At 53.9% G+C, this 14,169-nt stretch overlaps 1 protein-coding gene across 2 annotated transcripts; it reads left to right on the forward strand.

The window, feature by feature from the left end:
- CDK2AP1 (cyclin dependent kinase 2 associated protein 1) lies at positions 1,553-12,731 on the forward strand. Of its 2 annotated transcripts, none has more exon segments than NM_001190166.1 (4): positions 1,553-1,862; positions 6,327-6,424; positions 8,326-8,452; positions 11,929-12,726. In NM_001190166.1, coding segments are annotated over 4 exon segments (348 nt in total). In that variant the 5' UTR covers positions 1,553-1,807; the 3' UTR covers positions 11,997-12,726.

Raw genomic sequence — 14,169 nt, forward strand, 5'->3', positions numbered from 1 at the left:
AAAATTTCACTGAGCATTCTTAAAAAAAAACGTGTTTTTTTTTTTTTTTTTTTTGTCTTTGTCTTTTTCGGGCTGTACCCGTAGCATATAGAAATTTTCAGGCTAAGGGGTTGAATCAGAGCTATAGCTGCCAGCCTATGCCATAGCCACAGCAGCTCAGGATCTGAGCCGAGTCTGTGACCTACACTACAGCTCACGGCAATGCTAGATCCTTAACCCACTGAGCAAGGCCAGGGATCGAACCTGCATCCTTATAGATACTAGTCGGGTTTGTTGCCGCTGAGCCATGATGGGAACACCTAAAAAATTTTTTTTTATTATAGTTGATTTACAATGTTCTTGTCAATGTCTGCTGTACAGCAAAGAGCTCAGTCATTCATACATATATACATACATACACACATATATATATATACTTACACACACTTCTCACATTATCTTCCATTATGTTCTATCACAAGCGATTGGATATAGTCCCCGGTGCCTAACAGCAGAATCACTGAACATTCTTGGCTGAACCAGCCTAAAGCTTATCACAAGGGGTGCTGAGAAGGGAGTGTCACCTGTACCTTCATTCCTAAAGGGATGGAGGGAAGGCATGGATGGTGTCCCTTTGCTTTCAGGCAAAAAGGTTGATGCCTTCCTCAGTAGATCCGGATGTATCTGAATGTCTGTGGCTAATCAAAAAAATTCGGCAAAGCATGGCGATTACAAAGGGCAGAAAAGGGTGGGCATCTCTTGTATTTTGACAAGATTTACTATTCAAGCAGAACTCCAAGAAATAATACCTTCAAAAGCTTCATCACCTAATGCAAAATACATTTGGTGATTGTGTTTCAGTCAGATCTGAGAAGTGGGCTGGGGTGGGGGTAGAGGAGAGTCAAAAATTGCAAAAAAATTCTCCAGGAGAGAAGAAACTTTGTCAAGTTTATTCTGTATCTTTAGCACCTGGAACAGTGCACCGCACACAGTAGGCGCTTCTTAAGTATCTGAATGTGTTAAGATGCAAAATTGTGTGAATGTTCGGGTGTATTTTCCAGGGGAGGAGGCTGCTGGCTTTTGTACAGTCTCAAAGGTGTCTAGGCCCCTAAAGGGTTAAAACCACTTAATACCGACAGGGACGTGAAATTTATTTGAAATCAATGTCAAAAATTGGTTGTTCTTACTCTGGGGTGTAGCCAGACCTTGGCGTCTGGAAAGATCTACGCGCTTAAAAATACCACTCGCCACCATTTTCTCCAGGTAATTTTCCATCCCTGCCCCCACAGTCCAGGGGGAAAAAAGTAATTCTGCAATCCTACCTAGCTATTAAAAAAATTAATCGGTAAAAGAACAAATCTTCAGGCGCCGCCTGCGTAGAAGAAGAAAGGGACCCACGCGGGCCTCGGGCGCCGCCGGGACCCCAGCCCCCCAAACTTTGCCAAGTTGCGGGCGCCGAGCGCGCCCGGAGGCGCGGGGCGCGGCAGCGGGCGGAGCCGCCCCCTGACGCCGGGCCGCGGCGCGCCGGGCCGCCCCCTCCCGGCCCGGGCCGGCCCCGCTGGCTCCGCTCAAAGTTTGCGGCCGCCCCTGCGCCCGCGCGCCCGCCCGATGTATGGGTGATATACTGCAGCGGGTGTCAGGGTGAGGGACGGCCATATTTGCCGGTGCGGCCCGAGCCGTCAACAACAAAAAGTGCGCGGGAGCTCGGCGGGCGCACGGACGGGCGCACGGACGCCGGGGCCGCCTCGCCGCCGTCCGGCCTCGCCGCCGCCGTCGCCCTCGCGGGCCTGGCCCCGCTGCGCCCCGGCGCGCCCCGCCGCTCGGGGGGATGTCTTACAAACCGAACTTGACCGCGCACATGCCCGCCGCCTCCCTCAACGCCGGTAAGTGAGTGCGCCCTGCGGGCCGCGTGCGCCGCGCCCCAAGTGCGGCCAAGTTGAGGGCCCGCGCGCCCGGCCCCGGCCCCGGCTCCCGGGGACCCGCGGCGGCCGGGGGTGGCAGGCACCGGGTCCCGGCCCGGGGCAGCGGGGCCGCCGCCGCCGCCGCCATGATTCTGGCGCCCACGCCGCCAAAGTTCGCTGGTGCGCCCTGTGCCGCGCCGGGCCTCGGGCCGGGCCGGGGCCCGGGGCGCTGGCTGCCGCCGCGGTCCCCCCCACGCCGGCGGCTGAGGGCTCGCGGGGAGCGCGGCGAGCGAGGGCGGGGGAGGCTTTCTCGGCTCCGTTTTCCTCCGGCTTTTGGGCGGCTCGGCGAGGGCCCCTGCCGGCGGGAGTCGGGAGCGGCCGGGCCGCGCGGGGAGCGGGGCTCCGGGAGCGGGGCGCGGGCCGCCCTTGGGGAGCGGGGGTCAAGCCCGGGCGGGGGCCGAGACTGCTGCGTGCACGTGAGCAAGGTTAGGCCACGCGCGGCAGCGCTGCGGGGTGGCGAGCGTGCCAAGTGCAGCCCGCCCTGAGGGCCCGGGGCCGCTGGGGTCACCGGCGGTGCAGGGGACATCATCGGTGGCGGCTCGGCCTGGCGCGTGGGAGCGGGGTGCCCAAAATGGGGCTCGCGGCAAGGTCCCCTCAGGCGTGTGCGGCAGAATGAGCGAAGTTGAAGACCCGGGGTTTCGGAGTGCCTGCAGGCGGAGGGTGGGGGCGGCATTTCGGCCTGGGGCCCGCATTTCGGGGCCCCGCATCTTGAGCCCCCAACTCTGGGTTTGGAAGGTCCCCTCCCGCAGAAGCCTAGGGGCCGTCCTCTCCCTTCCTTGGGGCTGGAACTGGACGGTCCCAGGAAACTCCTCCAGAAGTTGTCAGGCAGCTTTAGGCTGTGTCCAGGGTCTCCTCCCAAGGACGAAAGGCACCGGGGGGAGGGGAGGGTAAAATTGTGGGGTTCGGGGGTGATTTGCTCTTTCCCTTCACTATAGCCCTTCTCCTTTGGACTCTTGGTGGGAAACAAACTTCCAAAAAGCTAGGCGCGTGGGGGCGTGGGGGGGTGTGATTGGCGGGGAGGAGACTGGCGTCTCTGGTCCGAAATGCCACGCTGGCAGTTGTCCGAAAGTTTTGAGCCTTGTCTCCAAATGGTTGACTCCATAACTCCAAAAATCCTATAGGGGACCCAGAAAAGCAATGCATGTAAATAAATAAATATTTATTTATTTTTTAACTTCTTAGACACAGATTGGGGAGTGGAAAGGGTTAAGATTCAGGATGTGATTGGGTGGGGGATAGCTAAGTTGGTCAAATGTGGGCTCTAAGCCTCAAGAGCAAACAGCCACTATTTTCTCTTCAAATGTTCTCACCTCTTCTGGGGTCTGCAAACCTTATAAAGACAAGCTTTGCTGCCTGTAGTATTTCTCACTGCCTCCTTCATCTGACTGTGGTAAGGATGGAGGGTCTTGCTGCTGCCTGTACAGGTGGGATATCTCAGGCCTGCCCTGGTACAGCTGAGGCAGGGACCCTAAACTGGGACCTTTGGGGACTGGGGTCACGGTGGCAGAGGCAGCCACTCAGCACCCCTGAAGTCCTGTTCTGGGCTGGCTAGCACCTGTGCACAGATTTTCTTCTTTCTCCTCTGGTGAACTCCAGGAGGAGTGCTGAGGTCCCCAGATCTGTGGCAGGCTGCTCCCCTCCCTGTGGACCCCTTTGGAAAGCCCGATCTCCCCCTGCCATTTGCATCCAAGATGGACTCTCCGCTGCCGCTCCTCCGGCTTCCTTGTCATCATCCCTCACGCCCTCCAGCCCTGCCTCCTGCTCGCGAGTTGCCAAGCCGCGGCCTGGCCGGCAGTGGCAGTGGCTGAGTTAGACAAAGCCCCTGCCTCCCCGCCAGAGAGCCCCCCCAGGCGCCCCAAGTGGCGGGAAGGCCGCCAGCTCCCCAGGCCCAGGCTGCTCTTTGTCTGGCGTGGGGGTGGGGAGCCGCGCCTGGCCCCAGGAGCTGCTGGCCTCTGCCAATCCCTCCCTCAGCTCTGGGCCCTCCCTGGTCCCCCGCACACTGCGCACATTGTCTGCGATGCTCCGAGACGGCCGGCCAGCCGTGCTCACGCCCAGTCTGGTTTTCTCCGTGGCCTTCGGCAGCCGCTGGCCCTCCCTGTATCTGCGGGAAGGAGTGGGCATGAGTGGAACTCAGGGCCCTTCTGCAAACTCTCCCTAGGGCCACAGATACCCTCCCCGCCAACAGCAAGTGAGGCCACTGATTCGGGGTCCCTACCACATCACCCAGGGCAAGTCAAGCCCTGGGCTGTTTCCCATCTCCCCCTCCCTCCACACCCCTAACCAAAACGTGGGGGCTCTCCTTCCTCCCTCTTCCCAGAGCTCCCCTAAGACCTAACCCCAGCATTGCGGAGGAGTAGGAGCTAGAGCCTTTAGACATTCTGTTAGGAACCATTGCCTCAAACTGACGGATAAACTGAGGCCCAGAGAGGGAAGGGCCTTGCCTTAAGTCACACAGCTGAACTGGCTCCTAGTCCAGGCCCTTGCCTGTAGGAGAGAAGGTGGGGTCAGGGAGGCAAGAAATGCAAAACAGCAATAAGAGGAGGAGGACAGGTGTCCAGCTCACCTCCTGCCAGGGAGTTGGAATCTTCTAGATGCCTCAAAGTGCTGAACAGTGCAGTTCACCCCCCACCCCTCGCCCCCAGTCTTGGCATTTAGCATCCTGGCCTTACAGAATGGTGTAATACCTTGTAGTGGCCAGGACTTGAACCTGGGCCTGGGATGGCGAAGCCTGAGCTACCCAGACCGCACTCACCACCCACATCAGAAGATCAGGAAATTGGGGTTTGGTTGATGTGGTGAGGAGACCTGGGGTGTGGGGGACACCCGCCCTGCCACACCTTCTTGTGTTCTGGACACTGCACACTCACAGTTGCCTCAGACAGAGGTCCCACATGTGCTCACGTGCTTGTAGTTCCATACCACAGGTGTTTCAGCATCGCTGCTCTAGAGGTGTGGCAGTGAGGCTCCGAGCAGCACAGCGCTGTGCCCAGTCTGCAGCCTAGAGGTGGCAGAATCCATGTTTCCTGACTGCACATCTTGTGCTTGAGCATAAATCCGGGCCCCAGTGGAAAAATTCCAGGGCAGGCTTGAGATTGGGTATGGGGCTGTCCCCAGCTTCTGGACAGAGGGACAGGTAGCCGCTTCTGCACTGTGTGGCCTGGGGCAGTGCCCACCCTCTCTGGTCTGTGTTGCTCTCTCTCCAGGGAGGGGCTCCAGGGCTCCTTCCAGTTCTATCAGCCTGAGCTCCTGACTTCCTTCCTCCCTGCCCCTCCCCTTGCCCACACCAGATGAGCAGCTGGTCGGTTTGGCCGGCCTGGCACCAGCTGTCCATCCCCGGGGCCAAGTCTGCAGAGCCTGCTGTGTGCGTGAGAGAGGGACCGTTTGGCTCTGGGGGCGGCAGGCAGAGGGGAAGCTGCTCCCCGGCCAGGCGTGGAGGCAGGCGGGCAGCTGCTGAGGAGGGCTAGGTAAATTCTCCATGGTTACCGCTGTTTGTAATTCTGCAGGACATCCTTTACCCGCTAATGGCCACTCGGACGCCATTACGGGTCTGCATGCTTCCAGCTACTGAGCTGGAGCTGGAAAATTCCCTGTTGAGCATCTCCCAACTGCCATCTGGGAGACTCCATTCTGGGCCTGGCCCTGGCCCCACGTGGCCCCTCTGCTGCGGGCCAGTGTCTCCCAGTAGGGTCTGACCCCTCCTCTCTTGGGGTGCAAGCCATCTGGGCATAGACTCAGACTGTCAAGACTCTTGTCCCCTCTTTGGGGAGAGGCGACAGGAGCTCAGAGGTAAGGGACTTGTTTGAGGATATGCAGGCTGGGATGTACTCCAGATTCCTGACTTTGTATCTAGAACACCAGTCCCCTGCTAGGGTTGGGTCTCAGAACCTCTCGACTGTCCCCCATCTTCCTCACGATATAGTCCAGCAGAGGTTAGGGCACAGAGGAAGTATTAGCCCAGGAGCAGGCCAGCCTTAGTGGCAAGTGGGCTCCTGTGGCAGGCTTGTGGCTCTAGGGTATCAGCCTCTGGGGAGCAGGACCCAGGGAAAGGGGACTTGCAAGGGTTAGGCAGGAAACAGCAGCAGATTTCATCTTTGGTACCAATCTAGACTGAATGGATGGGAAGGATTTCTGTGTTTGATTAGCAATGTCTGCTGTGGTGGTTGGCGTATGTGAAGATCAGGAGCCTATTAGCTATATTTTACCATCAATCATCTAGGCTGCTTGTCAGCCATGGCCAAACCAGGAGCAAGAGTAGGGTTCTCTGTCCTTGGAGATAAAAGAGTACTGTTGATGGCTTGAGGCCTGAGCAGGAGGACTGAGAGTCCTCACCTCTGGTACAGTTAGCCAAGGCTACTTGATTATTAACTCCTGTCTCCTTCCCCGTAGCTGGGAGTGTCCACCCGCCCTCCACCAGTATGGCGACATCTTCACAGTACCGCCAGCTGCTGAGTGACTATGGGCCACCATCTCTAGGCTATACCCAGGTACAGCAGGGGGGGTGATGCCCAGGGGGAGGGGCTCTGAGGGCAGCCTGGGCCCTGAGGGGGAGCTGTGGAAGGAGTAGAGATGAAGGAATGGAGCGGTCATCTGAGCCTCCTCAACTCAAGGCTAGGGCTTCAGAACAGAGGGGTGATGGGAGTTCCCTTATAGCTCAGTGGGTGAAGGATCTGATGCTGCCACTGCAGCGGCCTGGGTCACTGCCATGGTGCGGGTTCAATCCCTGGCCTGGGAACTTCCACATGCTGCATGTGGGAGGCTGGAAACTCCAAGAGCCACAGTCCTGTTGGGACCACCAGCCCACATATGTCCCTGGGGGTTTTCATGCTTTGTTCCTAGGGAAGTGAGGTATGGCCTCAACTCTTGCTCTGAGCTTGGATAGAGGCTGGTGTCAGGGGGTGCCCATTCCCACTCATTCCCCACAAGGTTGTGGCCCCGTCAGAGAGGTGGGGGCTCATGTCCTAGTGGAGTCCGGGTGGGTTTCATAGAGAGCTGGGGGCCCCTGAGTTTCACACCTGGTTCCACCAGTTACAGGACCATGACCCCTACTTGGCAACCTTGCCGAGACTTGGTCTTCCCACTGGGTTTGGGGGCCATCAGTGGAGAAAGCCAAGGAAGTGGTGCCCCAAGGGCCCTCGGTGCCTGGGCTGCCAGCTGTGAGGTTCTCCCCTGTAGTGGCTGGAACTCATGTTCCGAGGTCGCCATGGAGGCCAGCCTCTGGGATAAGGTGGCGGCTCTTGGCCATGCCCCGCCAGGCTGTCCTAGCCCCCAAGGGGAAGTGGGCGCGGACCCCTTTGAAGAGGCGGTGGTGGGAGGACGGTGTCAAGTGTGGCCTGGATAGGCCCCACAGTGCCCTGGCTGTGAGGCAGCGGCCAGAGGAGAGGAAGGGCCACGGATTCCGGAGGAGGCTCCTGGAGGATGCTGAGGAACAGGACAAGGAGAGGAGGAAGGATTGGGAAGCCAAGAAACAGGCAGCAGAGGAGGGAGGAGCAGGCGAGGGTCTCCCGGTCAGGACACAGCTGCTCTGATGCAGCTGTGGGGAGGGGGACGGGAGAGGGAGGGTTGGGGTGAGGCCCGAACTGGCAATCTCCGCCCACAGCCAGGCAGGAACCTGGTCTCATTGATCTGGGTGTTTCCTCAGGCTGCTAGGGGTCTGGAGAGAAAGTTCTGTGCCGTGGGCCCTGCCAGTAGGGGAAGATGGATGAATTAAACATATCTGGGGCTCTGGTGGTTTTTATAGTCCTGCCAAACCAGGTGTGGCCTCCATCTCGTCCACTCACTCCGTCCCTCAAGCCCGTCCATCCTGCTCCTTCCTAGGAAATTCCCAGTGAACCCTTTCCTGTTGACAAGCCAGTCTTTTTTTTTTTTTTTTTTTTTTTTTCTTCTTTTTTCATTTAAGATGATAACAGCTTTCTGTAGACTGCTGGGTGGTTTCTCTGAGTGCATAGGGACTGTAGGGAGTGCCGGCTCCTGGTCTGTAATTGTCCCCCAGAGAGGACGAACCTGGCTCTAGCAGAGGCAGGAACCTTGAGAGTTTAGGCCAGGCCACTTTCCCTCCACCATCTGCCCCTGCCCTTGCGAGACTGGCACGTGGTGGGGCCTTGACCATGGCATTGGGGTCAGGTTGGGCTCAATCTATCTGAACTACTTTTTTTTTTTTTTTTTTTTTTCCTCTTTTAGGGCTGCACCTGTGGTATATGGAAGTTCCTGGGCTAGAGGTTGAATCAGAGCTGCAGCTGCTGGCCTACGCCACAGCCATGGCAATGCCAGGTCCTTAACCCACTGAGCGAGGCCAGGAATTGAACATGCATCCTCATGAATTCTAGTTGGGTTTGTATCCCACTGAGACACAATGGGAACTCCCTGAACCCTTTCTTTCTGATTCTAGGGAACCGGTAACAGCCAGGTGCCCCAGAGCAAATACGCTGAGCTGCTGGCCATCATCGAAGAGCTGGGGAAAGAGATCAGACCCACCTATGCAGGCAGCAAGAGCGCAATGGAGAGACTAAAACGAGGTAGGTCATGGGCCTGGACTCCACTGTCAGGTGACACTTTGCTTCTGGCCTAGTAACTGTCTTGAAAGATTTTCTCTCTTGAAAATGGAGGATGATGGACAGGAGAGTACCCCGCAGCACAGGACACAGGGGTTCCTGCCCTGTTACAGAATTACCCTTGGATGTGGAGGCATCAGGCAGCATGACTGGGTCTGTGGAGTGTAGACTGTCCTGAGGATCTGACAGGAAGGGTCTTGGTGGCCAGTTGTCAGATGGGGTGTCTAAGAAGGGAAGCCCTCGCCCTGCATGCTTCCCTGGGGTAAGGGTGGGTCCATCTGTCTTAGAAGGGAGTCTAGACCCAGATGGTACAGCTCTGCCCCAGGCCTGCTCTGCTCCCTTTGGCCATAGCTGGCCCCAGGGAACCCCAAGCCACCCAGTACAACAGGCTTCTCCTCTGGGCAAGGCCAGTGACTGGGGGCTGCAGGGTCCTCTGCTGTCCTCTTTTGGAGCAGTGCCCCAGGAGGCTGTGGTCTGTGCTAGTCTGGGGAGGGAAAGCAAGTAGGCTTTGAAGTTATTTCTTTTCTTTTTCTTTTTGTTGTTTTTTTTGCCATTTCTAGGGCCGCTCCCTCGGCATATGGAGATTCCCAAGCTAGGGGTCTAATCAGAGCTGTAGCCGCCAGCCTACGCCAGAGCCGCAGCAACGCAGGATCCGAGCCGCGTCTGCGACCTACACCACAGCTCATGGCAACGCCAGATCCTTAACCCACTGAGTGAGGCCAGGGATCGAACCTGAAACCCCATGGTTCCTAGTCGGATTCATTAACCACTGAGCAGCGACAGGAACTCCTGAAGTTATTTCTTGATTAGAGAGGGAGGGCACTGGAGGATGGTACCACAGGAAGAAGGTATTGCACGTGAAGATGTGACTGGCCAGCTGACTTCAGCAGGCAGTGAAATAGGTTGGTTGGGAGTGGAGGGGAGAAAAGGATTTCTATTTTAGAAGGTGGTGGTTCAGAATGTGGTGGCTTATGTGTGAATTTAATTTCAGGAGGGATTCGGGTTTTTTTGTTTGTTTTTCTGAAGGTCAGAGAAGTAACTTTGGAGAAATAGGAAAGGGAAACATTTCTTAGTTATAAATCTGGGGTGTACGGGGTGCTGCAGTTGCAGCCGTGACTTCAGTGATGGGCAAGGCTGATTGAGGTCAGGCCCCTACCCAAAGCAGTGGCCTTTACCCAGTTCATGACTCCTTTGTGAAGAGACTAACCTGTTTTGGAACTGGGTTGGGTAATAAGAGCACAGGTGTGGGGAGGGGGACTGGTAGTTAGAGGCTGGAACGAAGAGTGCGTGGAGGAGGGAGGGAGCTTACCTCCAATCCAACCCTGGGGGTCAGGTGGGCATCATGCCACCCAGTCCTGGTAACTGGGGTGTTGGTTACCAGATTGGAGATGCCTGGGAAGATGCTGGACCCCAGAGACTGTCTGACAGGTGATCTGCAGCCACCCAACAAAGCCAGCAGTTCAAGTCCATGCCTGGATACACCTAGTGATTGCGCCAGGGCAGCTAGGGCACATCCTGGGGAAGCAGCTGGTCCCACAGTCACCCTGACCAGAAGCTGAGCAGGCTTGCCAAGTTTATGTCATAGCAAGTAAAAAGGGTCATAGGGCAAGAGGGAGTCAGGCACCAAGAGGAGCCAAGACTGTTTTTTGTGGTTTTTAATGGTGAAGAAAAGAAAGATGTTGTGACATGTAAAAATGATGTGATATTCAGACTTTAGTGTCTCTAAGTATTGTTGGAACGTAGCCACACCCATTGCTTACATAATGTCTGCTGCTGTTGTCACGGTAGAGTGGAGTAGCTGTGACAGTGGCTATACAGCCCCCCCTTTAAATTAAAATATAGTTGATTTACAGTGTTGTGCCAATTTCTGCTATACAGCAAAGTGACCCAGTCATACATATATATGCATTCCTTTTCTTATATTATTTTCCTTCATGGTCTATCCCAAGAGGCTGGATATAGTTCCCTGTGCTGTACAGCAGGACCTCCTTGCTTATCCATTCTAAATGGAATAGTTTGCATCTACTAACCCCCAATTCCCCCTCCATCCCACTCCCTCCCTCTGCCTTCCCCCTTAGCAACCACAAGTCTGTCCTCTGTCTGGGAGTCTGTTTGTATAGCCCTTTACAGAAGGTCTCAAAGCTCAGAAGCTCTGGGGGATAAGATTTGTAAGGTGGGGACACCTGAGTGATTTGAGGAGTCACTCACTTCCATTGCCCTCTGGGGGTCAGCTCTTAGAAGGAATAGGTTCTCTGATCTTGGATTTCCCAGCCTACAGAACTGTGAGAAATAAATGTTTGTTGTTTAAGCCACCCAGACTATGGTACTCTGTTGTAGCTGCTCAAAATGACTAAAATAAAGGGATTTTTTTTTTTTTTAGTCTGGAAAAAAAAAAAAGGAATAGATTCTCTTGTGCCTATTAAAATGAGATCAATGTTTCATGAAGTTGAGTAAAGCCTGCCCTCCCCCTCCCAAAGAAACCCAAGCAAACAATAGATAACTCCCAAACCATAGAGATAAAAGATGATGGGCGAATAATAGTGGAATAGATGCTGCAGGTCCCCTGGGGAAGGACGAAGCAGTGGACCAAGTGAGTAGTTCTCTTGTACCTGAACCAGGCAGGCTGTGACACTGCCAGGTCCTTTCTAGACTTTAGAAAAAATAATGATTTGAGGGCATGGAATCTCCAGAGGGTTTGGCTTAAAGAACTGGGGTGGAGACACACTTACTCTTGTCATCTGGATGGTAACATAGTTTGAATAGGGAGTAATGAAAAGAGCTTCCTGGTTGTCACCTTGAGCACAGAATGAGATTTTTAAAAGAGGAGTTTTGGCTTTGAGGGGTGGGGTGGGATTTGTTAGAGCCTTTTATTTATTTATTATTTAAAGTCTTTTGTTTGTTTGTTTTGGCCATGTCCATGGCATGCGGAAATTTCCTGGGCCAGCAGTCAAATCTGCACCAAACCACAGCAGCAACCCGAGCCGCAGCAGTGACAACACCAGATTTTTTTTTTTTTTTTGTCTTTTTAGGGCCACACCTGAGGCATATGGTGGCTCCCAGGTGAGGGGTTGAACTGGAGCTATAGCTGCTGGCCTACACCACAGCCACACCAGATCTGAGCCATGTCTGCAAGCTACACCACAGCTCATGGCAACGCCGGATCCTTAACCCACTGAGTGAGGCCAGGGATTGAACCTGCGTCCAGTGGATACTAGTTGGGTTTGTAACCCGCTGAACCACAATGGGAACTCCAACAACATGGGATCTTTAACCCACTGAGCCACCAGGGAAGTCCCCTTAGAGCCTTTAATGGCTCTAGTACTTGAGTCATTGGACGCAGGTTTTCCTCTGGTCTGAGGGCTTCATGGCTGGCTGTGAAAGGACCCTCCCCCTTCCGCAGTGGGTGCCACTGCTAATGCCCGCCTCTGCTTCTCTTCCAGGCATCATCCACGCTAGAGGCTTGGTGAGGGAGTGCTTGGCTGAAACTGAACGGAACGCCAGGTCCTAGCTGCTTTGTGAGCCTGGAAGGTTTCCCATCTTCTTCCCAGAGAAGTTACAGTTCATCTCCCTTGCTCAGATGAAACTTTGTTTTCAACATGGTAACAATCTGGTTTCTCCTTCCTACTGTCCCTCCCATGGTTCATTAGGCTCTGAACCTATAGTCTCTAAGATTTGAGAAAAGATTTTGCAGTTGATTAGGATTTACATTTTAAATAGGAACTACCCAGGTGTTTGTTTTTTAAAGCATTGATTCAAAAGATGCACGTAAAAGTTACCTATCTTAAAGCAAACTAGTTGCCCCCAAGATACAGGTGTCTGGCTCTCCTCTTTTGAAGTTATGTTACCAAGATTGTTCTCTGTTCTTTTTGTAAACTGATACAACTTGAACGGTTTTTTTTTGTAGTGTGGACTGACAGCACACACTTAACCTAGTAGCTGGTCCCCTTGTTTGCCATACAGTGTAGATTCTGCTTATTGTAACTTCTTTTTTGCTTAAACATTTGCATGACTCCTAGGTGCTTTGAAGTCAGTTTTTAAAATGCACAAGTTATAAATACAGAAGAAAGAGCAGCCTCCCAAACCAAACCTAACAGGGACCCCCGAAATTATTCCTAAGACTGTACTGTAGATTTCAGTTCTGCCTTTCCTGGAAGTTGATCCAAACATCTGGAAGAAAATGAAACTGTTTGCATCTTTGTATTTATTACTTGATGTAATAAAGCTTATTTTCATTAACAGCTTGTATTAAGATGTGGGTTCTTGAATTCTTGGTGCTTTTTTTTTTTTTTTTTTTTCTTATCTTTTTCTTTTTAGGGCCTCACCCACGCACATAGAGGTTCCCAGGCTAGGGGGTGAATTGGAGCTACAGCTGCCAGCCTATGCCACAGCCACAGCAACGTCAGATTTGAGCCCCATCTGTGACCTACACCACAGCTCCTGGCAACGCCGGATCCTTAACCCACTGAGCAAGGTCAGGGGTCGAACCAGCAACCTCACAGTTCCTAGTCAGATTCATTTCTGCTGCGCCATGACGGGAATCCTCTTGGTGCTCTTTTTAAGAACAGCTCCTCAGTGAGAGGGGCAAGAGGCCTGTCAAAGGGCATTTTCCGTCCAGCTGAGAAACATTTGTGTGACAATGTCAGCAGCACACCAGCCAAGGACATTGGACACGATGAGCTGGGATCAGGCAAAGCTGCACTATGGGTGCATTTTTTTTTTTTTTTTAAGGGCTGCACCTGCAGCATATGGAAGTTGCCAAGCTAGGGGTCAAGTTGGGGCTGCAGCTGCTGGCCTATGCCACAGCCACGCCAGATTTGAGCCATGTCTACGACCTGTGCCACAGCTCACAGCAACACCAAATCCTTAACCCAATGAGCAAGGCCAGGGATCAAACCTGCATCCTCATGGTAACAAGTCAGATTTGTTTCCACTGAGCCACAAGGGGAACTCCCTCCTCTTTTTTTTCATTTAATGCAGCCATGAAACTTGAGCTGGCTACTTTATGCCATGCTTAGTGGAAGAACTACTTGCCCCGGTACTGGGAAAACCAGGTTGCCTTGGATGTATTGAGGATCCATGTGGTGGTCTAGAGCAGTGCCTTCCAAAGGGACTTTGAGGTCATCTTGACTGTATTCCTTAGCACTGATCCCCATGTGATGAGGATTTAGTGTGGTGAGGGCTGGCCTGAGACAAAGGAAGGAGATTGTATAGGCAAGAGGCCAGGTCTTAGCCATGGCAGCTCGAAAGGCTAGAGATGGGTCAGCTTGTCTGCATCTCCTTCATGTGCATGATAGGTAATTCAAAAAGGTTCGGGAGGAGTTCCCACCATGGTGCAGTGGTTAACGAATCTGACTAGGAACCATGAGGTTGCGGGTTCGATCTCTGCCCTTGCTCAGTGAGTTAATGATCCGGCGTTGCCGTGAGCTGTGGTGTAGGTCGCAGACGCGGCTCAGATCCTGCGTTGCTGTGGCTCTGGTGTAGGCTGGCAGCTACAGCTCCGATTAGACCCCTAGCCTGGGAACCTCCATATGCCACGGGAGCGGCCCAAGAAACGGCAAAAAGACAAAAAAAAAAAAAAAAAAAAAAAGGTTCAGGAAAGGAGATGGAAATCGAAGCCTGTTCCTCCTGTCGGAGGCTCCCCAGATTCCCTTCCACTATTAAGGTTTCTTGTGTACCATTCC

Source organism: Sus scrofa, chromosome 14 (assembly GCF_000003025.6).
Source record: "Sus scrofa isolate TJ Tabasco breed Duroc chromosome 14, Sscrofa11.1, whole genome shotgun sequence".
Classification (NCBI taxonomy): Eukaryota; Metazoa; Chordata; class Mammalia; order Artiodactyla; family Suidae; genus Sus; species Sus scrofa.

What these genes read in the sequence shown, in the direction of transcription:
- CDK2AP1 (XM_021071919.1), top strand. Translation starts at nt 6,356, where the DNA reads ATGGCGACATCTTCACAGTACCGCCAGCTGCTGAGTGACTATGGGCCA. An exon ending in CATCTCTAGGCTATACCCAG is followed by an intron (nt 6,425 to 8,325) that starts GTACAGCAGGGG and finishes TTCTGATTCTAG; the next exon opens with GGAACCGGTAACAGCCAGGT. An exon ending in AATGGAGAGACTAAAACGAG is followed by an intron (nt 8,453 to 11,928) that starts GTAGGTCATGGG and finishes CTTCTCTTCCAG; the next exon opens with GCATCATCCACGCTAGAGGC.